At 39.4% G+C, this 25040-nt stretch overlaps 1 protein-coding gene across 1 annotated transcript in view; it reads left to right on the top strand.

Moving 5' to 3' along the window:
* Nucleotides 1-25040, top strand: part of PPP1R1C (protein phosphatase 1 regulatory inhibitor subunit 1C) — a 48142-nt gene that overhangs the window by 2000 nt on the left and 21102 nt on the right. Inside the window, 3 exon segments of the mRNA XM_053982280.1 lie at nucleotides 675-735; nucleotides 19411-19448; nucleotides 21268-21328. Of these exon segments, the coding sequence (XP_053838255.1) occupies nucleotides 675-735; nucleotides 19411-19448; nucleotides 21268-21328 (160 nt within the window).

Genomic DNA, 25040 nt, shown 5'->3' with positions numbered 1-25040 from the left:
TCCAATACCATGTAGTTCAGCCACTGTTGATGCAACAAAAGTAGTAACCCAGATAAACTCTGAAGAATTGTATACAATTCAGGATTATGTATTGGTATGTAAAATCTGCTATATTGGAAATACTCTTTTTAAAGTTTTAAATACTGGAGTATTTTTAGTTAAGGAATGCTACTGTAGTAACACCTCTGAGAACATTTTATAAACGTGAGTTCACTGGAAGGCATACCTGCAAAACTCTGAAATGCGCTTGCAAAATGTTATTAATTATTACTTGAGAGAGCTATGGCAGTACTAGGCATTTGCACATACAAGATCAGAAACTATGAAATCATCTTCCTGATGCAAAGCTAAATGTCAATATTTTAAGGTATGACTGATATTTTTCAGCAATAAATATCAAAAAAACTGAAGTCAAGATGATTACAAATCCTAAAGGTATTTTGGACAGCTCTCCCCATGTCTTTGTTCTCCCTGAACAAGCAGCAGCATGACCCTGGTTGCTGTCAGACCAGACAAGCTGTCAGTAAGACAGTGAAGTGCTGCTGTTCTTTAAATAGTTTCCTTTTTAACTTTGCCTGGTCTATACTCTGGAGGACACCAGACAGATTTTTTGCTTTGCTTTGTGTGTGCATTGATGGGCCCTAATGACTCTCCTTGGTTTATATCTGTTACAGATCAGGAAAAGAAGGCCTACGCCAGCATCACTCGTCATCATGAATGAACACATGCCCCCGGGTGAGTGCTAACATACCTTCTAAACCACCGAACTTGTATACACAGGATTGGCTGCAAACTGGTTTGATTAACGACATGATTTTAAAAATCCAGCATTAATTTTTTAGCTCTAAATATCAAACAATGGGTCTTAGGACTGTTTGGAGTAAAACCTGCGAACACAGGTAATTCCTGGCCTTCAGATAATGTCACTGATTTCACAGTTTTATCCTCCATGTCAATCTTGGTTATATGGAAAGAGAATTAATATGACCCAGATCCAGTTCTTCCATCCACAAATATTTTCTTTCCCTGGGTGGACAGCTTGGAGGCCCATGAAGTCTGATCTCTAGAGATACCAGGCTGGATCCAATGTTGATTCAACCCAAGGAGTTGTTTCTACAAAATAGATTCTCTTCTAGTTTCCTGAAAAAACATATAATGTGCTTTTTCATTATTGTTTTTCAACTGTGAATACATTATCTTCATGCAGGAGTCCCCACAGAAGAGTCCCTGCAGGATGGGATGATTTGAGGTTGAGACATACTTTGTCATATAAATACGACTTCAGAAAGATTCCTTAATAAGCTGTTTAGGAGTGTTATAAACAAAAAAATCCACAAAAAAGGGAAAATCCTCAATACTTAATCCCTTGGAACACAGTGCCTCATTTATATCAAACTTTTCCTTTGTTGTGCTCTGCAACATTTTTTTTTCCTGCCGTATCTCTTAGTCACCTTAATATTATTTTAAAATCTTTTTGGGGAGTAGCTTTTGGTTCTAAATTTCAGGTAATTCAGCTCTCAAAAATGGTGCATGATCTGCTTTGAACTGACTTTCTTTACCTATATAGGATAATAATGGGATCTACACTGTCTATGTTGCTAGGACTTAATTTAAAGCAAATTCACCTTGACTGTTAATCTCTTCTGCAATTCACTTTGTACACTTTGTACCGTCATATTTCCTTTTATAAACAGATACTTGGTACAATAACAAATCAAAAGCAAACAAAGAATAAGAACTTTTTAATTTACAGGAAATTTTACTGTAAACAAAGTGGTACATGTCTGTTATCACCTTTCCTGCAATGTTCATAATAAATCTTTAAATAAATCATTTTTATTATGAGTCAGGATTGCTGCAGGTTTCAGCCAACTTCCATATAAGCCCATGAGTTAGTATTTGTCTTCACTTACTTAGATTTGTTTATTTAGATATTATTTGTTCTTTCTAGATACTGGGAACTAATATTAATGAATTTATTATTTGGTTAAATTATCCTGATTTAAAATTTTCCATAAAACTGGATAAAAATCGAACTTTAAAAGCAGCTTCATTTTCCTGCCCTTCACCATGAGCTTCATGCAGATTTCCATAGGGGGTCACTTGCTTAATATGGGCAAGTGTTTTGAACAGGGTGTGTGCAGGTAGCTCTGTAAGCCTGCTGAGTAAAAGGACTGTAAAGCCAGCTTGGAAAGGTAGACAAGAGATTTACAATGGATGTACAAATACTCAATGAAGCCCTTGTAGTCTTCCTCTTGCAAAGTGCTGTACAGCTTCTGAGATGGTTGTGTGCCTTCAACTTTCAGAGTCAGCTGGTCCTAGGGCCTCTTGACACCTTGTTGATTAAACCCCAAAATGCTGATCAGTCACTGGATTTTGAATAGAATTCAGGGGGCTGCTGAATAAAATTTGTCTCCAAAAATAGTAAATTCATCACTGCAAATGGATGCAGTTAATTAAAAAAAAAAAAAAAAAGTAGGGGTGCTAACTTGACAATCCAACAAATTGCTTTAAAAGTGTGATTCCCTACAACAATGGGAAAACTGAGCAGTAAAGAATTCCAGTGATACTGACAGAGCCACCCTTTTTTATTAGAGCTGGGCTAAATGAGAGTCCTGTCCCTTGGATTTTACCCACTGGAGTATTCCACTTCCTTCATTAGGAGCAAGGAGCTAGTGAAGGATATGCTTCCAAGAGTTTGAAATATGTGTCCTAATGCAATCCTAAATGTTTGAATACCCCTGCAAAGTTTACTCAAATAATCTAAACTTCTCTTTTTTTGAAAACCAGAGACAGGCAAACTCTAAGAACCAGACTTTTCTACAGCCTTCTGTTACAGCTGCTTCTGACTGCAGCTGGGAAAAAAAAGTAGCATATTTGTGGTATTCTGGTGTTCTGGATGCACACCCATCTGGAAACCAGAAGGCAATAAAATGTGTTTGGACATTTAAGAACTTCATAATAAATTCAGCTTGAGTTCTTCTGTAAAAGATCTAAAAGTTGTTTTCTATTACGTCTTCTCATCCATCCCTGATGCCTGTTACAGCTTTGGTAGGAATATGTCTTCACCTCTTTAGGTCAGGTGAATTGTGCTAAAAAAAGTGAAGATGGAATATCTACTAAGCCTAAGTCATTTTAAACCAATGACAGCTGCTCAAAAACTATAAGAAGAGTCTGCTTGACTTCCTTGCTTTCAAGGAGGCAGTGTTAGACCACACTGAATGTTTTAAAGTCAGGTGATAAACGTGACTACAGGAGCACATATCCAGCCTGTAGCATCATTGACTCTCACATTTCCTCATGCTCACTCTGGTTGGCATCATATATAAGTGCAATCACAGTCAACAAAAGAGAAATTTGAGGTGCAGCAGCAAGAGTGATTGCAGTGGACAATATGATCTTGTGACAACATAGCAATGAAGAAACCCTTAACTCTACCTGTAAGTTCTGTGTAAAGTGCTCTTAGATGGGTTGTGTCACATTTGAGCAGAGAAACTAGCACTAGCAAACTGAGACTTGGGTTATGAAACCACTTAAATCTATTGTGCTTCAGTTGCCATCAATGGAGCTCTATTTTCTGAGCACCTGATGTTTGATTTTGTAATATCAAATCAGTTTACTTTTATTTGAAATTATAAGACCTTTTTGCTATCTGTGAAGGCAAAGACAAGTATAAAGTGAGAGAGCTTCACAAATGGGCAGCATCTCATCCTGTGAGGGTGGTGCATGGGTTACTGGGGTAACCCACTCACACCCTGCTATAGCCACAGTTGCTCTACACCTGCCTTTTATAAAAGGAACGTAAGCACATGCTTAGTTTTAAAGACATTTTAAACTATTACACTGCACAAGTGTCTAATCCAAAAATTGTTAAAGCTCTCCTGCTTCCTTTTCCCTTGCAATATCTTTGGAGAACTTCAACAGAAACTGAGTATCACCATCACAAGCAGCCTTTTCTGTGTACGCACAACCTCCTGTCTCCATGCCCAGCATAGCAGAAAATATAGGAATCTCAATTCCTATTTGTCTGAAATTATTATGTCTGAAATAAACATCTGAGCATGCTTTAAAACAGCAGAATATCAAAATGCAACAGCTCAAGAAAAAGCTGGTAGCAGAGTAGAGAACTGATGGCTGAGGGAAGAAAGCACGTCAGACCACAACTCAGGTTTAATACCATTAGGGCTTGCTTTGATCAGAAAACAATGCCAGCGTTCCTGTACAGGCTGGCTTTGTCACAGAGCCAACACAACATCAAACAGTCTGGCTGGCAAAGGCTCTTCAACTTATGTCAAAGTGTTCAGTCTTCCTTACGCATTGGAATATGGGTAAACATTAGGATAAACTTCTGTGTATCTAAATTTTCTATGTATTTGCTGTTTCCAACTCCCCTTTCTGCTTTGTTGCCTGTTTTGACTTCCTTGCTTGTAATGTAAATGTTACTCTGTGTTTAAAAATACAGCTGCCTTTTTGGGCTCTGCAAATCTCATTCAGGATATATTATCACTGCAAAACCAATGTAAAACATACCCTCAGCATAGCACAGTACATCTGAGCTTACTGAATGCTGGAAATCATAACTTGAAGAAAAGCAATCTGTACCTGTCTCTGAACAAGGAAGGTGCTCACAGCTTGTGTTTGGGCATTAGAAGTTTCGCTTTCTCATTCCTAGCTGATTTTTGGTTATCCAGAAATAAGCCATGCCTTTCAGCTTACTGTCACTTCCCCAGAGCTCTCCTGAGATGCCTCACGGGCAGTCTCAGTATTTAGTGCAGGAGCAAACAGCACAGCCAGGTGAGTGGTGGGAGGAAAAATCTCTCCTCGCACCTTTGTCAATTCCATGACAACCCAAAGTAGTTGAGGTTTTAATGCTAAATTGGTTTTAGACACCCCCAGACTTTCCCTGCACAATAAATCTCATTACCACAGACAGATGTGCTTTTCTGCTGATGCAAACTGTACCAGCACCACACTCTTGATGGGATTAATGTGAGTCACTTTGCCCAGCATTAAGGTTTGTGACTAATATAAGTTGGATCATGCTTCTAGGTGAATGAGTAAGTTTGGGTTTAGATCTAATGATCACTTTTTTTTTTTTTTTTTCTTCCATGACAAAATAAACTGAGCTCAAGAAAAGACCTACTTAGTAGGAGGCAGGTGTTTCTGAGCACTGCCAAGCAGTTCTGCTATACTTTCTCTGGGAAAAACCTCAGCAGAAGACTCTTGGTCTCAGAGTTCATGGAAACTGATATGTTTTTCAAACTATTGAGATTCTGGTAGGACATACTGCTTACTCTGGTCCAAGAACTAGAGAGTGAGTAAGCCAAATAGCAGCTGTTTTCAATTGCAAATTTAGGCTTTTAATGTGGTAATAGAGTATTCAGAAAAACAGTACATGAATAAAAACTGTCATTAGCTGTACTTTTTTCTGTCAAACTAGTTAGTCTTTCTATATGCTAAATGTATATGCCATTTAAGTATATGCCATTTTGTCTCTTTTTATATTGGTCCAAGAGTCTATGGAGGTATTTCAGTAAGCAATGAAAAACATTTGTGTCCCCTCACACCAGAGGGCTGGTATAGCCCAGTGTACATTTCTGATGGCACCAGGATGTTCAGAGATTAGGCACGTCTTGTCAAGGCAGCGAGGGCCTTCGTGTGCTTTCAGCCTGTGCTGGAAAGGACTATCTGACACAGTCAAACAATGAAATATGTAAAGTAAACATTGTGTAAGACCTGATGGGTGATAGGGGTTCCAGAACAGAGATAAAAATGTCTGTGCTTGAAAATATCCTGCTGTTTGCAGGATGACGTGTGACTGCAAATGTTCAGTGGCAAACAGCATCCCTTTTTCTTACCTATATACGCTATGCTCACACGCTTTTTCATTTGGGTTACTCTGAATTTATTCTGCTGTTTCAACCCACAGAATTCCCTGGGACAAGGCAGAGTAAAAAGTTCCTCACACATATGCAGTGTGAATACAGACTCCATGAAAACTAAAAGGAAAGCTTAAGGACTTAAAAAAAAAAAAAAAAAAAACCAAAAAAAACCAAACCATGAACTTGTGCTTGAGCTGTTCTTTATTTAGGCCATAAGGAACAGCTCACAGGCTCCAGAAAGAAACAATGAATTTTAAAAGGGGATTTTTTCATCATTCATGAAAACATTCCATTTCATGAAGATGCTCAATTTTCATGAGAGGATGAGGATTTTATATGTCACTGTCATCACTTGTCAGAAGAGTTGTCATGCTCTCTGCAGCGCAGTAAGGACAGCAGGCCTGAGTTGGTTGGGATGCAGCGAGCAGTGCTGTGCCCAGACTGAGGGGTAGCACTAAAGCATCCAGCTGTATTTTCACAGTTTTTGCGGTCCTGAACACAGTAATTCACAAATATAAACATTCCCTGTGAATATTTTAGCAATTGTGTAAACCATATAGTGTGAAGCAGTAGGAAACACGTACTGTTCCATATAGAGGCCAAATAGAGTCTGGGCTGTCTCTTTAGTCAGTAACAGTGAAGGGTCTGACAGCTACACAGGGACAGTCAAAACAAAAAGCTGTTGTGCATGTTCTGGTCAAAATTCACTTATTTCACTGAATTTTTCATGTTTATTTTTATCCATGCTTCCTTCATTTTCAGTGCTTATTGATTGACTGTACAGGTATGTTTTGCAAGACCCATATTTACTAGTTTCTCCTAGTTGACTGAAGTGAGTAAATTTAGTCAAAACAAGAATGCTTCCCTCACATTCATCAGATCCTACCCTCTGTGAGATGGGGCAGTCCAGGGTGCAAACACTGCCTGGGAAAGCTCTGGAGGATGGAAATAGGGGGTGGATATTCACAACCAGGACTCAGATTTGTGCCCACATCAGAGAAGTGGTACAGCTGAGAGGACATGAAGCCAAAACCTGAAAAGCTTTACTTGCTCCCAGTATGGATGGAATTGCATTAATCCATTACTCTTGTTCCAGCCTTGAATACCCAAGAAATGAATTGAAATAGTTTTTTATTTACCAGTGCAGCTGAACTCCTAATGTGTACTGTGATCTTACTTGTTCCTCCTGCTCCCTGCCTCCCATTGGTTTTGTGTTGGAAGGGTCAATGTCCGTGGAACTTTCTGAAAGTGAATGTGGTATTTTTAGAGGCTGAACTTTGTACTCTTCATCTGTTTTCCTTGTTCCTTATACAAAAGCACCATAGAAACAGCCTTCTTGCACCCCAGGAGATTATTTGCAAATTATTTTTGATATACATGGCTTCACGTTACAGCTCTCCAGCTGCTTGATCATTCAGCGTCAGGCCTGATAAGCTTTTGGAATGTTTACATTTGTTATCACCTCTGTGTATACAGCACGACAGAGCCGTGCCGTGGGTAGGGAGTAGCAGTGGGCATGGCTGCCTGACCTGCTGAGGAAGTCAGCTGGACAGATCTTAACTTCATTGCATTCATAAGGCTAAATATTTTGCTAGAGGAAAATATTTTACCGATTTGAACTGTTCCAAATACTTATGCGCCTCATATAGTTTGTTTTGCTGAGAATTTGGAATAAATGGTGAGTTTTCTAGTTAAAAAATGAAATGCCTAGGTGTAATTACTTCTTATAGTCAAAATACTTAAGCTATATTTAATACAACTACATGAACATAAAATTTGGGGTGTTGATTCCATTTAAAAAAAAGATTTTGTATCAAAATATGTCTAGTTTAGCCTGTGAAAAAGAGTCTGTTTTTTCTGGGGGGGAGGGGTGCTTAAAGGAAAAAAATACAAAGAATATTTGAAATTGTGTGTATTTAAACATTATAAGATAAAATTTTTAAAATAAGAATGTCAAGATAGGTTTTTTGATATTATGTTTAAATCAAATTTCAATAATGTGCTAATACTGATATTTTCAATGTATTTTTTAGTTTACATCAGGTAATAAACTAAAATGCATTAATAGATGTTTCAGATTTGCTGAGGGGAAAAGAATACAGCACAGGGTTTTTCTGACCTCTGCTATTTAGTACTTAATGCAGCCCTCATTTACCATGGTGACGTGTGCGGAATAAATAGATAATGCAGATAGATGAGAGAGAATCCAGCTTTTAGCACTAACCTCATTATGTTCAGAATATTGGGAAGGGGTTGCACTTAAAGCATCAATCAAGGTAGCCCATTTATTGAGCTTTTAGAGACAGAATTTAACTCTTTATATGTCATAACTGAAGTTGAAACGTCACTTCAAAATACATCGAAAGTGGGAATTCAATGAATCTGGACCTAAAGCTAGCAGAGACTAAACAAATTGAACCTATCAGTCCTGAAACACTTTGCCAGTTGCAGAAGGCTGCAGAAAGTCAGTGAGAGTGCAGGGAGCTGCAGAGCTTTGCTTTCCTGTGAGTCTGAGCTGCCTGTGTCATCAGCTGGTGGAAACAAGATCTGATGGGCCAGTCAAATCTCTTTTTACAGTAACCAAAGCAGTTCTAGGGTAGAATTAAGCTTTATGTCTATTGAAAGGAGCTCTGTTTTCTCCTTCTTCCCTTCAAAACTTCCTATTTCTGTGTCTGTATCTAAAATCTGATTGTATCTAAACTGTATCTGTATCTGTATCTGTATCTGATTGTATCTGTCTGTATCTAAACTTCTGATTTTTTTTCTCAAATGTCTTTACTGGAGGATCACGAGATTATGAGAGTAGCAGAATGAAGCACAGTGACCAGCTCCTTCTTTGTTCATGTTTTCCATGGGATAGCCAGCATGCAGATGTCCCACAGAGAATTGATATCTTGTTATTATTCATCTTGTGGAACCAAACTGCACTAACAGAGTCAGCAGTGTTAAGTAGATGAAGGAGCATTGTAGAGGTTGTGTTTTTTACCTGAGGCCATGTCCTTCGTTCTGATAAGACAAGCAAAGTCACACAGAAAATGAACGTGAGCAAGGCAGGTTGAAAGTTCAATACAGCAGTGAGCTCTGTTGCACCCTCCAGTATGGCTTATCCTGGAACCTGGACACCCCATAACCTACACATTTCTGCACTGAGCCTCCACCACTCAGTGACATGTAGGGATAGCATTCACTTCAAGTCTCTCTGAAGTTTCCTGCCACAGCTGTTCTCAGGTAGTGGTAGAAAGCAAAGATTTGGATCAACCTGTCCTGCTCTTTCCTTGGCCACCTCCACAGGGTAGCTTCTCTGGGATCAGCTGAAACACTTGTTCTGCCTTTTCCCTTTTGTATTAGGATCTGCAGGACAGCTGCAGAATCAGGGAGCCATTTAACATAAAAGCCCAGTTGGTTTGAGAGCAACACCTTTGTATTACTAAGTGCTAGTTTGTACCCTTTTCTCTTCCAAGTGGAATTGTACTGATGAACTAAAAGGAAGGGGTGGGGGGAGGGGGATGGGGGTGGGGGTGGGGGACAGGGGTAGGGGAGAATAAAGAGTTTCTTCTTTAAAGAATTGTGACCTGAACGATTTTTGATCCTGACCAACATTAGGTTTTTACTATCTGTTTTTGAAATACAGTAGACAGCAAGCAGGCTGTTAAGAGGTGTGCTTTCAAGCCCCCTGGTGCTGGTGTGTGACTCAGGCTTTAACGTGTACAGCATACCCCATTGGAGCATGTGGCTCATTCCAAAGGAATCACAGCAAGGTGTTTCTGACTGTGATAGTACAGATGGAGATACATAAAACAAAAGCCTCGGTTCCCTCTGTCTCTGGTATGTAGTAAGGTTAGAAATTCTGAAAAATGCTTTTGGAAACTACAGCTGATTTATTCTGAAGATGATTGCCCTGGGCTGTTCTAGCCCACCTAGTTGTGCTTAAGGCAAGAATGAGATTATGGATTATGGTTTTGCTGACTCTTTGAAAGCTTGGAAAACTCAGCAATGGCTTTACAAAACTGATATTTGCATTTTCTTTTTTGTAAAAAAGGGTCCTAACCCCCAAGAAGAACTATTATTAGTAGCTGACTTGATTCCCATGTAAGATGATACATGTATGTGAGGAACTCTCTGCATGTGCATTCTAACCACAAGCACGCCACAAGCAGTTGGCCAGGACTAGCTTTACAAAGCATTCTTACTGAAATCCTTGAGGTATTATTCCAAAAGGAAGGAAATTGCTAAGACAGCAATAATAATCACTGGCTAAGGAAAAATTTTATTGTTTTGTATATTTTGTTCTCCCATGGCAAATGTCACTTGTCAGAATGTACAAACACATTCACATAGGATACATTTAAAATGGTTTTATGAGCTGTAGCATGCTAAGAAATGTTTGGCTGGGGTTTCTTTGGTTTTGGCTGCTGCTGGTGGTTTTTATTTTAGAGCTTAGAATATTCCTACAGCTCCCAGCCAAGAAAGGAACCACTCACAGTGATGGCATTTGCAGCTGTAACACTGATACAATGACTGTGATCGGTAGGTCAATTCTGAGCCATTTTCCATCACAACTGATTCCTGCACATGAAGTTATTAGAAAATGGTTTCAAAGTTTATCCTGGGATTTGCTAGCACTATATTTCTGGTAATAATGAATTTTACTTCATGATCTTTGTCTCAGTATTGTATTTAGATCGTCAGCCTCTTCAGTCATTTGAACAGAGACTGAAGCTAAAGCAAGCAAGCAGATGGAAAGTAGCACTTTACTAATACTATGCAGTGTTACTGATGGACTCACAGCCCTGGGTAGCTGTCTGCTCAAGGTACTTTTCTTCCTCCTGTATTTGAAAGTACTTAATGACACCATTAAGTCTTTTCACAACTAATAACATTTTTATGACTTCATCAATGTAAAAAATAATTGCAAGCTGCTTGGGAAATTTTTTGAATATGAGCGTTGGGTACATTTGGTTAAACAGTAGCAATCATGAAAAAAAATTAGCAGTCTGGCAGTTTGCTTTACTTGGGGACACTCATTGCAGACTCATGTTTCTGCTCTTTGAACCTGTTTCTCTGAGTATTTGCCAGCAGCTTCTCGACATCTCTGGCCTTCTAACTTCTCAAAACTCTTTTTTATCTTCACTGCTCTCCTATTTCCTTCACATGAGTCTTGTCTCTCACTGCCAGGTTTCAGGCCAGGTGAGAGTATGCTGTGAGTGTGGAAACTGCCTTGGTCCATACAGCAAAGATGCAGTCTATATTGATTCTGTCGTGTCAGAATAGCCTCTATGTCAATGTAACCTCACAATGAGGTGAGTTCTCCTCACAGCTGGACAACTTTGAGACAACATTTTGTGATTTAGGTCTACTTTGCAGTCTTTGTCCTTTGCCTCATTCTGTATGTCTGTGAAAGTCTAATTTTCTAAGGTTTCCTTGTAGCTTAGTTTGTCCTTCTAGCACTGTTTGAGGCACCCAGAAATGATGGCTGTCCAGTTCCCTTCTGGTTCATACCAGAAAATCTGTATCATCCTGGTTTACATTTATTTGCTGCAAGAATAAGAGATTTTTTCTAATGTGGGTTTTAATCTAAATGGGAGAGTTTAATCATTCTAAGTAGCTGTGCATAAAAGGGTCAGATGTAGACCATCACGTATCTTTAAGTCTTACTTTACTCATTTTGAGACCTGAGTTTACCAACAGCTTTCCTGATAGACTGAGGATTTTAAATTTCACATCAGTAATCTCAGCAGTTTTCCTCAGTTTGTTTCATTTATTTTTACTTCTTTGAATGTATTAACCTGGACCTTCAATGGTGTAGTGAATATTGAGATGACTCAATATTCAATATTACTTAGCTTAGAAAATGAGCAAGAGTTTTGACTAGGAGGCAATTTATGCATGGATGAAGTTCTTTCCCAGCTGCACTAACTCTAGAATTATTTAGTAAATGCAAAAGTATTTTGCCTTTTCTCTCTTTTTTTTTTTTTTTTTAATCAGTTCATGCTGTATATATAGGATAAAATCTGACTTTTAAATCGATGGAAAAACTTGCTGCTGCTTATGAGCTAATAAAGTCAGTGATAAAATGATTGTCCTTCACTTCTCTCCAACATTCCCCTTTGCCCAGTTTGCTTTGCTGGCACAGGATTTGCACTGAGCACGTGCTGAACTCCTGTGGGACTCATTTTGCCTGTAACACCACTCAGCTCCTCTTCACACCCAGCGGAACCAGGCACTGATGGACTCCTCTTTGCCAAGGGTCAGACCATAGCGGACACCCCAGATTTCTGATTGAGCTTAACTCTGCCATGCTGAAACAAAAAGAAATACTTTGCTGTTAAATACGTGGTTACTCTTTGGGATGAGTAAATTTTAGGGAGCTTCAAAGCAATGTGGAGGCAAACTCTGATCCAGAGTTTCTGCCCTCAGTGACACCCTGTGCTCCTGCCAGGGGCTCCTCCCAGCTCTGATGCCAGGAGTCCGCACTGGGCAGCTGCTAGTTACATGAAAAGTTTGGCTCAGAGTCATTCCTGGAAATTTAGTCAGAGAATTTTGTTTGGTCCAGAAAATGTCTCATCTGAGACATCAAAAGAAAAAGTAAAGTACTTACCTCCTCCTGGTTAATTTTATTTAGTCAGTCATTGTTTGGAAGCTGTCTCCATTTCCTTCACCAAAGAGGAGTTTGTGCTGCTTAGAAAGCAACTAGAGAAAAACATCTTCAAGCATTGTTTATATTGTGAATTAAAGCCAATCTTTACATTACTTGTCAAAACAGAATGTTTATTTCATGCATGTTTCTCTCTGGGTTGGTTACCTCTCTGGGAAGACCTGCCAGCTCTGGAATTGTCCCCACATCCAGGACTTCACATCAGGAACTCTGTTCCCAGTGCCTTGCTCACCTGACTCTCTCTCATGGAGCTGAACAGGGCCTCTTGTGTTTCAGAAAAAGAAAATTCTGCATGGAACTATTCTTTTCATGACAGGTTTTTCCACAAAGCCCATTTTATGTCCAGTCATTCAAAGCCAGGACAGTCAGAATAAAGCCTTTCAGAACTGGCAGCAACTGGAAGGCCACAAAGTCAGGCAGAAATGCAACACCAAGACAAGAGGCAGAAAAGTAAGTCCTTTTTTAAGAAGGGAGAAAATAATCAAATTTTAACTCTCTTTCAAAATATATTTTGAGGAGCTATATTTGATTTATAGTACTTGTTTAGAATTAGTCTTATATTAATATTTATCATGTATTTTAGGGAAGGAGAATGAAAAATTTGCAACAAAAATGCTTAGGAGAAGAATGACTTTTGTGCTTGTTGTAATAATTTATGATTGCTCTGTGGTAAGGCTACAGACCTGATTCATCACTCTTGTATTCTAGTTTCATGCCAGTGAAATGAGACTGATTTCCATGGGTCTGGCATGAAGCTGGAATAACAAGATGGTGAATTGGCAGTATAATTCCTTTCTGAGAATCATGTGATGTAAACAAATACATTCAGATTCACATTTGAGGTTTGTAATGTCTCCACCTTCTTCCAAAATAGATTATGTTTACCAGAATGCAAGTTTTAAAGAAATTCTGATCTGTGTAGCTTGTGAAAGGTGGTTTTATTTCATATTCTTATGGCTGTGCAGCTTAAAGTGGGTCCTTAGATTCTGTATGATCAGAGATGTTTGGATCAGATGCTGCTCTGTGCATCAGGAGGAAAATGATGATTGTTCTTTTCATTTAGTGGCTGACTTTGAGCACCATGAGGAAGGATTTGGTCTAACAAAGTAGGATTTGCAGCTCCTACTCTCAGTACTACTAATGGCTACTTGAATATTGAAGGTGGGAAATACAGGGTTGTTTAAAAATGTGATTTACCTGGGGGAAAAAAAAAATCAATGTCCAAAGAGCAGATTCATTTGGCCTGCAGTATTACAAGGAAGTGCAAAGGGCTGGTTACAGACTGGAGCTACTTGGGAAAAGCTGTGCTATGACCTCTGAGACAGAGGGACAAGAGGTCCCTTAGTGACAGCGCTGCCAGCACAGTGTGGGACCTTCCCCAAACTACACACCTGAGCTGCAAGCGCCTGACAGGGTAGATAGGCATGCAAATGCCTCTGTGTATAGCAAATTCCTCTCTGCCCTATGTTTTCATTAATGCTTGCTATACAAATCTTGTTATTAGTGCTCCCTCAAGGGCCAGGCAGTAATTTAGATGCTGATTAGCGAGTGGGATGCAGCACAGCACAGCACAGCACACGCTCTCCCCTGTCAGCACTTGAGCGAGGAGCGGGGCAGAGCTCCCAGCTCCGCCTGCCACAGCGGCTGCACTCGGGACTCTAATGAGGTGTTCTGCAATGGGAATAGTTTCAGAAACATATACTCACTCCAGGAGGGCTTACCAGGATATTCCTTTGTAATTAAATGTAATGACATCTAAACCCATAGTCAAGCTCTCATTGATAAACACTGGCAAATAAAAACCAGCAAGTGAAAATCAAGCAATTAACTATGTAAGCATTTTTATGATGGTCTTTTCTGATTTTTTTTTTCCTTTTCATACCTCAGTGGTTTAGTAAAAAGTGATGAGATGCTAGCTGAAGCGGCAATATGTAGTTAGGACTCTGACAAAAAGAAAACATAAAATACTTTTTTATCTTGCTATGTTTTCTAGAAGAAAGGAAAAGTAGTTGTGATAGCAGAAAAAACAAATATTATGTTGGTCAATTTCTAAATTAGAGTTCAATGAGCTTGTTTTACAAATACCAATGGCTAATACAGATGGTGGTGGTCAAACACCAGTGAGGTAAACCAAAAAATATTTATTTTCTTTTACTGATGGAGAAATTTAAATGTGAAATGACCGAAACATAATTTTCAGAAAATTTCATCTTTTTCTTCCACTAAATGGCAGGATAATGAAGCATTATTTTCTGGATTTAGCTTCTAAAATTACCTGAGTCCAAATCTATCAGCCCACTGTGATTTTTATCTGCTCAGCTATATTTTACCAAGGAAAATTCAAAACTCTCTACAAGAAGCTTTCTCCAACAATTATACCAGCCTCTTACTGAGTTTCTTTTGTGTAAAAACTGACCTCTCTGACCTTTTCTGTTTCTCCAGTGCCTGACTGAAACCCCACAGAAAAGGCTTTTATTTGCTCTTGCTGAGGGGAAAGCAAGCAGGGTACTTAGCTGGATGAGATAAGCCTTTGCTGGGTGAGACCACTGCAGAGCCCATGGGTGATATCAGAGGCCAGCTCTTCTAAAACAGGTCACCTCTTGCCCTGCATGGCTGCTCCAAGTGCATTAACATTGTCCAGGGGGAGAAGCAAGGCAGATGAATTTTGATCTCACTCTAAAACAACCACAAAGATTCCCCCAGCACGGACATGATGTTTGCACAGCAGTGGAGATTGTGGAAGAAGTGATCTGCACCACCAAGCAGATTTCATTCCAGCTACAAACAGCCTCCTTCCTCTAGGTTCTTCTCTGGCTTCAAATGAGGACATCTTGGGGGAGCTCAGCTCCTTAGATCAGCTGGGCTGGGGGATGTGCCAGTATTCAAAGAGCTCTGCTAACAGCCCTGTTTGGGAGACAACCCCCCTGGTGCTTCTTCAACCTATTTCAGCAACATAGTGGGGCCGGGTCTTGCAGGTTTCCCTGCAAGTGGGTGAGATTTTGCCCTGGGTAATGGCTAAAGCTTAGAACTCTGATTCTGAAAGGGGTCTGTGCAGGCAGATGGGCTCTCAGAAGTGACTTTACTTAAAAAACTAAGGCTTTGTTTCAGAAAGTCTGTGCACATATCTGGATTGATGGGAATACCCTTTAGAACTCTTCATTGCATATTTATACAATATACAGAAAAAAAGCCTTAAATCCTGTTTATTATTCCAGGTGATGCTCCAGCCTACACGAGTTAAGGCTCACACTAGGCTCAAACATTATTCACCCAGCACAAGGGAAAGTCCTCACTGCTTTTTCCTCAGCATGGGTGTAAAGAAGTCTCTAAAAAAAGCTCCAGTCTTGGTTTTACTTACCTCCACTTGGGTATGTACAAACCCATTCTCAGGTCTTCATATATTTTCTATTTCGCCTCTTTAAAACAAAAAACACAAAAACTGTCAAGAAATTACTTGACTGATTAGAGTCCTGCTAGTAATTAGAGCAGCCTAGCATAAGTTAAAGTGGAAAAAAGCTGTAGGCTGAGATTTGGAATACAATACAGCTATGTTGTGTTCTGTGAACAACGTTATGTTATGTGAGGAAGGAAAATGGAATAGTTTTCTTCCCTTCTGGCCCCAAAAAGAGAGCAAACCTGTAGGGAGAAGTTACCTACTGAGAGCTAGAGTTTGTTTCATATATAAGAGAAACAGCTGATCTCTTCACACTCTCCATGATATAATTGCTAAATTATAAACATGAAAAGGAATTTTTCATTCTGTATAACTATGATCTTTTTGTGAGCCAAGTCCTGCCTGCACAGTAGTCAACAGAGTAGACAAACCAGAGATTTCATTCTGCCCTGTGAATCAAGTGATATCACATTCTGATATTTGTGATTTAGCTTCTAATCATTTCATGACCCTTCTCAAGATGAATTTATGCTCTAAGAGTTCACTAAAGAAATTCAGTTTATAATTGCCAATGGATTTGTGGGTGGGAGATGCATGGCTTGTTTGACTCCCACTGGTGGAAATGTCTGATTTGTAGTTGGTAACTGATGATGTTTTTTCTTACCTTGTACTTTCCATTCTCACAATGAAATCTGTTGTCATAGAGATTTTCTACATGATCTCTTGATACAGGGAGAGCATTAATTCTTACTTTCATTTACTCTCACAAGGATGCTTTCCTAGTAAGACTGCTGTAAAAACATGCTTTCATTAACTTATGCTTTATAAAGTAATTTTATGAAGCATTATAAGTTACACTGGAAAACCCCTCTTTGTCCAAGGAAGAGGATTCACACAATTATTAATGCAATCCTTCAGATAGACCAAGATGCCTCCAAGTATTTGGCCAGGCAGAGAACTCCTGACTGAGCTCCAGCCCACACTGCACTCCAGCTCTCTGTCATCCCTAAATTTCCCCTTTTACTGTTGGTACAATGTCCCTGTCTCTCATTGCTACTTCAGTTACTCACAAGCTCTTCTATCTTCCTTCCATGTTCCCCTTGCCTATTTTCTCCTTTGTCCTCTATACATAGAGGGTTTGTTTGGTTTATCCTCTCTGCCTCAGTCTATGGCATTCTGGGATTTAGGCTTCCCTTGTTCCCATTCCTTGTCACCTCTCCTTAAAAATCTATATTCTTGATTGAGTCTTATCCATCATAATACCTGTCAAAAATTAGCAATGTGATCTTCCTTCTATCTTCGAAAAGAAACTCATATCAAAATGTACCATTGCCCAACCTTCATTTCCAGCCAGCTGTACCTTTCCCTTCATCTCACAACTCACGTGAAACACTTCATGGCTCCTGCCTGGAGTTTGTATCTTTCAGTCCCTTAGGTCACTTTCAGATCTCTGTTTACTGATTTGGAAAATTGCTTGTTTATGTGATTTTACAGGTTGTTCTTAAATGTCCACTTTGTCTGGCACTATTTGCCCTGTGGATATGAATGGTTTCTTTAACTCCATACAGGACCAGTCCTTATTCCCAAAGTTGCCTGTCTTATAAAGGCTGCTGGGTGAAAGGAAAAGCTGCAAATGTTCCAGTTCTGACAATTTTAGTGTCACATCACTCAGAACACTAAATGTGCGGGCCCAAAGGGTTGGAGTTGTGCACATTCTCAGGATCAAGACCTGAAACAAACAAAGCTACTGGTGTCAGCTTTTTTTTCCTTATGCAAGCGTCAGCTTGGGTTTACAAAATATATTTTTAATCTGGGCAAATTTAGATTTTCAGGAAGGAATGGGATGTAACTTACTCTTCATTGTTCTTTGCTGAAAGTCCCTGATTTATTCAAATTTCTGCATTTAAGCTAATTTCAGTATCCTGAATTAAAAAAAAAATCCAATGTTGACACACTGATGCGTTGGTATGCAACCAATAAGGAAGGCTACAAGCACATAAATAATCACCCATTTAGCCAGCCTGACTTCATACCCCAAAGTGTTTTATGGACTGGGATAGACACTTCTATACTGAAATAGACACTGCTATACTTATTTACAGGTAGAGAAGTCCAGGAGGAGATCAGTGACCTTACCAAAGTTCATGCAAATGTCAATGGCAGGAAACTCCTGATTGTCTTGTCTAATTCTGTATCTGTGGGCTCATGCTTTAGTAATCAGCCCTGTTTTCAATTACACTTTTTAACCTTGAGTATGACTGATTTGAGTATCTTTCAGAGAGAGATAATGGGAAATACTTATATTGAAAAATCTGGTAAATTAATTAATGTTTGCGAGATGCACAGAGACAATGGTAAAGAATGCAATAGGAAATCAATCGATCCAGCTGCATGGACTGGCTTGTCCCCTCATACACAGCACACCACAAGAGGCCAATATCTAGAGAATAAGTCAGATGAAATGATATTGCCTAGGCTTAATTCTTTGCTCAGACCTATGGTTACACATCGGTCCCACCTCAGTGAAAATTACACACTGATATCTGCAAGTGCAACAGTGAGAGATTGATGTCTATGTTTTTAATGACATTTTATTTTAGAGCTCCAAACTACTGTGTATCAAATATCCTGCATGATCTTTGTCAAATATTTGTGAAATCATCAGCAGAAGACAGATACTTTCTGGCCATTAACCACATGAAGACAACAGCAGTGAAATAATTTAGCTCATACAAAAACTGGTTATGTGCCATGGTTAGGAAGAACCTTGAGCCTCCTCCGTGTTATAAAATCTTAGTTGTTCAGACAGGTTCTCAGAGGCACTTAATTTTAATAGATGTCTCAAATTTTGCCAATTATACCATACATATAGTCTAAAGCAAATTAAGGCAACAAAAGTAAAAAGTTTCAGGAAAAATTTCAGTCTGGTAATGTCATACATTTTTTAAGGTGAAAGATTGCTCTTTGTTAGGTGTTGTTTTGTAAATTTTACATATTACTGTGAGGCACTTTTCAGTACCAGTATTGGTATATTAATAACTTAACTGAAGTGAGGTTCTTGTTATTATTTGAGTGCACTAGAACGCTTTGTGAGTTTGCTTCACACCATTTGACAACCAGGCCTTTTCTGACCATAGAAGAAAGTTCAGTCCCTGGGCAAAGCAGCCCTGTACCCTGAGAGCCCCAGTTGCAGAGCCCTGCTGCCAGCCAGCACAAAGGACCTGCTGCTGAAGGAACTCCATCCTCACTGTTATTCACAGACAAAAATGGGAGTCAAGTGCTTCAGATGCAGTGCTTATGTCTAAATGCTAATCAGGGCCTCTGGCTTTCTGAGACACACAACTGAGAAAGAAAAGCTGTAAATTAGGAGGTTAATTTCTTATTTACAGCAGTGCTGTAGGTTAATGGCAGAGTTACAAGTGCTAGCACCGAGAAACACTTCAGTATTAACTTTTCTCTTTTCATATGTCTTTCTCTAGAAAAAGATGAGAAGAGAACAAATATCTCACAGGCAGAGGTAAGTGATTTTATTTTTTTTTTAACATATTTAATGTTAAAATAGTTCTACTGTTAAAAACTCTTGGAAACTCACTAATTCATCCTGGTGGATACTTTTATTTACATTGTCAGTAACACAGCCTTTTAAGAACCATCATTTTCAAAGCAGGGCTGTGTAAAGCTGTGTTGTGTGTTCTGCCAGCTCTCCCTTCCCCCTGTAGCAGGGAGCTGGGAGAGGCAAGCTTCCCCTCTGCCTTGCTGCCATGCCCTGTCAGAGCACAGCAAAGCCAAGGTGACCCTGCCAGTTCACCCCAGCCAAGCTGTTGTTGCTGTGGGTCTGCAGGTCACTGCTGGGCACAAGCACATTCAAACACCTCTCCACTCTCTCCATCACGTGTCAAGCCTACAGCAGGCAGTGCAGCCATGTGGTCTGCACAAGAGTTGAAAGCTGGCTCCTCTGATCTCATTTTCTATCTTCCCCTTGCATGATTCCTCCAATTCCCTGATCTCTTTCTCCTTGACCCACTGCTCAGAGCAGCAGGCAGCACCTTAAATAGCAGCAGGAGGTATTGATTGGTTCAAATTTGAACTCCAATACAAACATATAAAGATTTACTGGTGTGAGGTTCACCAAAGTATCCCATAGTGTTTATAAATAGCTTTCTCTTTCCAAAGAAGACAATATTTTATTTATAAATGTTATCATTTTATCTATTGTGATAAGCTAATAGGATCAGCCCTACTTGTATGAAACATGTCTCACATGTTCCATAAAGAAATAGATCTGATTAAAATTCATAGTCTATATATTAGGCATTTTTAGCAAATGTTTGGGTAAAGGCAACATCATTACTACAACTAGAAACTGATAAAATGAGGAGGGGAAAAAAAGCTTGGTTACACACAGTTTTTCCTTAACCTTTTGGTTAGGAGTGTGTTGTGGTGCTTATGTCTTCCAAAGCCAGCTAAGGGTGTACTGTATGAGGCTTTCTTATCCTTTTTAGTTAGACATAATTTATGTTGGTATAGTATTGACACCAATTTAGCTGCTTTCATTTTGCAAAATCTGCTCTGCTTTAGCACTGAATATACACTCCAGTTAGGTTTTGCTAACTAAGCATTGATATAATGTAGTAATACTATTATTACTCTATGTGTATTGGTATAATATAATAATGCTATTATTATTCTACATGTAATTTTACTACCATTATTTTGGAATAATTTGTCTTTTGTGCATAGATGCAACTTTGGGGCCACAAAAATTTTAACTAAATACAACACTCAAATGAGGCTCAGTTAAAGGCTGAGTGATTGGCTGCTGAAATTATTGTCTTAGGTTTAACACGACACATTGAAAAGGGAGGGATTTTCCACTTACTTGTATTAAAATGTATATATTAATATTTCAGTACTAACTTACACATGCATATAATCACTGATTACATTGTAATCGGAATGTTGGCTAATGTAAACCTTGCAACTATTTTAATATGCATAGACATTTATTTGCCTTGTGAGAATCAATTACACAGGCTGTTAAAAGCACAGGCTCTCCTTATTTTATGTTTAACAATATCTGTATAGAGTGAAGGGTAATTTTCAGTAGTATTGGGTCTGTTTTCCTGGGAGTCATAAAGGTTGTCCATTAAACACATATTTTTGTCTTAGCTATCCTGTATACATGACAGCCCAGGAGCTGGCATCAGCTGTACACAATATGTTGTTCTCAGAAGCTCTCTGCTGGGCACTCAGATGGGTGCACACATGGAGCTGCCATGAGCAGAAAGCTCTCTCTGTGCCCGTGTCTCACTGCCCCTCTGTTTTGTCCCCCGCAGTCGCAGAGTGCCTCTCCCAAGCAGAGGAAGCAGAGCGTCTTCACCCCACCTGCCCTCAAAGGTACTGTGAGCTCCTGCCCAGCCCCTGGCGTGGCTCGGTGGCTCCTGTGGTGGGGGGACAGCGGGACCAGAGCAGTGCCACAGGGTCATGCCCAGCCATCACTGCCTTCACACTCTGCTCTCACTGCCTGGCATTGCCCACCTGCCTGATGCTGACCATCTCTCCATCCTCAGCACAGAATCTTGCTGCAGTGGCAAATGTATTTATTTGAGGGAAAAAAAAAAAAAAAAGTTTTTATGCTTTGATTAGTTTGCTATAACAGATAATTCAATGCCAAACTATGAACAGAGCTTCTTGAATATGTAAATTCTATTGGTGCTGGCCCCAATAGACAAAAGTTCTCTGTTTCTTATTTGAAATCACTCCCCCATATTCTGCCTCTCATTTCCAGGCAGCTGTGAGAAGGAGAATAACCTAAACTGTGGTCTGGGTATGTGACAATACAGTGTGTGAAGACCTTCTTGGGGAGATAAGAAAAAATGAGAAGTCTTGATAAAAGTTTTGAGGGATAACATGCTTTTTAGGAATATGCACAAAAGCAGCAGGAATATCACCTGGGATCAGAACAGCTGCATTTAGGCCTCGCTTCTTATGTAGTTCTGAACAGAATTTGACTTGATGGTGATTGCAGTGAAGCAAGATCTGTGGTGATTCACCAGCACTTCTGACTGACACTTGTCAGAGCAGGATTATTTTCAGACTGCAGTCTAAAGGCCATCCTGCCAGGTGTCTCTTGATAGATAATGAATAAGTAAATTTCCATTTGTCTGCTTAACACAGTTTATTACCTGGCAGAAAAGGTGGGATATCTGATTAGTTGTGTGAAATACTGCTGCTGTCATGAGGTAATCTACCATATCAGACAGCTGTATGTATCTCATTCTGTAGCTGCAGTTCTCTAATACTTGTCCTCAAATAAAATATCACTCAGCTGCCACACAAGACTCTGTTTGCCAAAATAGGCTGAAGTTTGTGTGCTGAATATTAGAAATAATCTTATGACATCCAATTTCAATATTTTTTCTGGTAGGAAAATGCTTTGCATGGATAACAATACCTATTGATCTCAGTGCTGTATGATTTTGCTGTACATGCCTAAGCTAAATACTGTGTAAATGCAGTGTAAAACAGGTCCTCATAGCTCCTCTCTAGAACTGCATGCCTTAGCATCCTAAATTACACCATAGTCCCAGATACACAAGTAGGCACTTGGAAGTTGATAACCCTTCCTGTAAACAGGCTGGATTGCTCCAGATTTACCACACTGTTACTGTCATAAATATGATCTTTTTAATTTAAAAATGACCTGGTGGAAAATTCATTATTCTTCCTTTTCACTGGTATGAAAACATGATTTTTTTTTTTTGTTTGGACTGAGAGATTGTGAGGCAAATATATAGTGATGTGAAATACACAGTGCTATGCAATACACAAAGCTTTTTCTACTGAGAAATACAGAGTTTTTGTAATGATTTAAATTAGTCTAGTTTTAAAGCAGTTGAAGATAACACTATTCAACAGTATTTTCAGAATAACAGGCTTCACAGTTGCACAGTCCTCCTCAACTTTGAGCATATATACATACATATTTCCTGTGCACTGCTTTTCCCCCAGTATATTCATAATATGGTATTTGACACACAGTAAAGTAAAAAAATAACATTTTTTACATCTCCTTGTCTGCTCCATACCCTCTGAGGCTGTTAATAATGGAAGCTGGGATAGACTATAATCTGGTACCTTACATTTAAAGCTAGAGATAATAAATGGAGTGGAGAAGAGGACCAAATATTTTCATTTGTTAACTTCTGTGGCATTTTAGTAGTTTGTAGCTGCTGTTAACTCAAAGTTCCCAGAAATAAGCCAAGCTTTCAGGCAGTGGAACTGGGCCTGGAAGCTGAGACAGCAGCTGTGTGCAGAGGGCTGTGGGAAAGACAAGGGGCCATGGCAGGAGCTTTGCTCTTTGCCTGCAGCAGAAAGGGATCTAGAGAAACCATGGGCAGAGTTGTACTTCAACCTGACTCCAAATCTCCAAGTAGCTGAAAATAGTTTTCTAAAAGTTTTTTGTAAGTTTCTTGAAATAGTTACAAAACTGTGTGAGAGAAAGGTTGCTGGTTTCTGTATTGATGGCAAGGCAGGAGAGAAAAAGAGGAAATTAATGTGCACATTGTGGTTATAGGAACCCATCTAAAATGGGAAATTGTTGGCATGGTTGAAAAGAGCAGAGCAACATCAGACAATGGTGATGACTGGTTACCACACCAGAACTATAGTACATGTTACATGAAATATCTGAATACATGAAAATATATGCAAAAAAAGCAGTACTGCTGAGGTTTTACCTATCATGCTAAATATATGGAGATCAGCCTCTTAGTTAAATAGCCGAGATAAGGGGTTCACATTGCCCAGAGAAGCTGTGACTTCCATCCCTGGAAGTGTCCAAGGCCAGGTTGGATGGGCCTCTGAGAAACCTGCTCTAATGGGCAGTGTCCCTGTCCATGGGACGCAGGCTGGAATGAGATGATCTTTAATGTCTTTTCCAACCCAAACCATTCTATGATTCTGTGATTCTGTTCTTTTATATATATGGGGGCATATTTTTTTCCCTCTGCCATTGCACTTATTAAACTAAAATTCAACATCATGAGCTGTCTAAGACCATGGCCAAATATTTCAGTTTCATCATTACGGAAGTTTCCTCTACCTCAAGGCTGGGCTGTGGCTGCTGCAGCAAGCTGTAGCAAACCTGGTGCAACAGGCAGGTTCTTATTACTGCATAACTGTGTGTACTTTGGCTCCTGCTTTATTTTCCTAAACAAAAACACACCAGAGTTCCTACAGACAGAGCAAATAGCTGACTCATCACAGAGCATTGTTCTTTTTACTGGAATACAGTGTGCTGGAAAAATCAATGTGAGAGCTATTGATTTAAGTGTAATCTGGAGAGGGACTCAGCTGGCCAACCAGATAACAGCTGAGCATGGTGTGCTTCTTAGTATTATATTACCAAACCTAATGGATGTCAAAGAGGTTTTCCATTTTGCTTTCATAGATATTTCTTTCATAACCTGCCACACTAGTGTTTAATTCCATGCTGGTACGTAGCATGCAATGTTGGCAAAAGTCAGTATCTGAGTACTGCACCAAATGAATCCATCGTATTTTCTGTTTGTTATGATTCACCTCTTGTCACAGTTTTTTTGTATGTTTAGCAGCAATCTTAACTGAGGATTTCATCCTCAGTTCCCCTCCAGTTCCCCTCCCCCAGCATCGCCTCCAGTTCCTCTCTTTGTGTCACTTTTTCTTCTGTTATTCATGGGCTTTTATGCCTGAACTTCAAATTTTCTCCTTTAAGGTCTTCTTCATATGTGAAGGTTAGCTTGAACCTCCCTATGAAAAATACCATAAAAACAACCACAGGAATGTTTTGTAATTTGAATAGTCACCAGTTTTGCCTTGGGCAATCTTTTCCAGCCAGTTCTCAATGTGTAAGGCCTTTTTTTTCCTATTTACTAATCTGCTTCTTGTTCTTTATGACAAAACCAAGAAGAATCCTTTGATCCTTTTCCAAAGTACATGTCCAGCTGTTTTAGCACAAAGGTCCATCCATCCATCAAACACAAACAGCATCTTCAGAAATATCTTCATTATTCTGCTTGGTGGGCTAGAGGAGCCTCTGGAAGTCTTGCTGGAGTCTCATTTTTTACCC

Source organism: Vidua macroura, chromosome 7 (assembly GCF_024509145.1).
Source record: "Vidua macroura isolate BioBank_ID:100142 chromosome 7, ASM2450914v1, whole genome shotgun sequence".
In the NCBI taxonomy this organism is placed as follows: Eukaryota; Metazoa; Chordata; class Aves; order Passeriformes; family Viduidae; genus Vidua; species Vidua macroura.
Note: the sequence above shows the minus strand (reverse complement) of the source record. Positions and strands in the feature narration are given on the sequence as shown.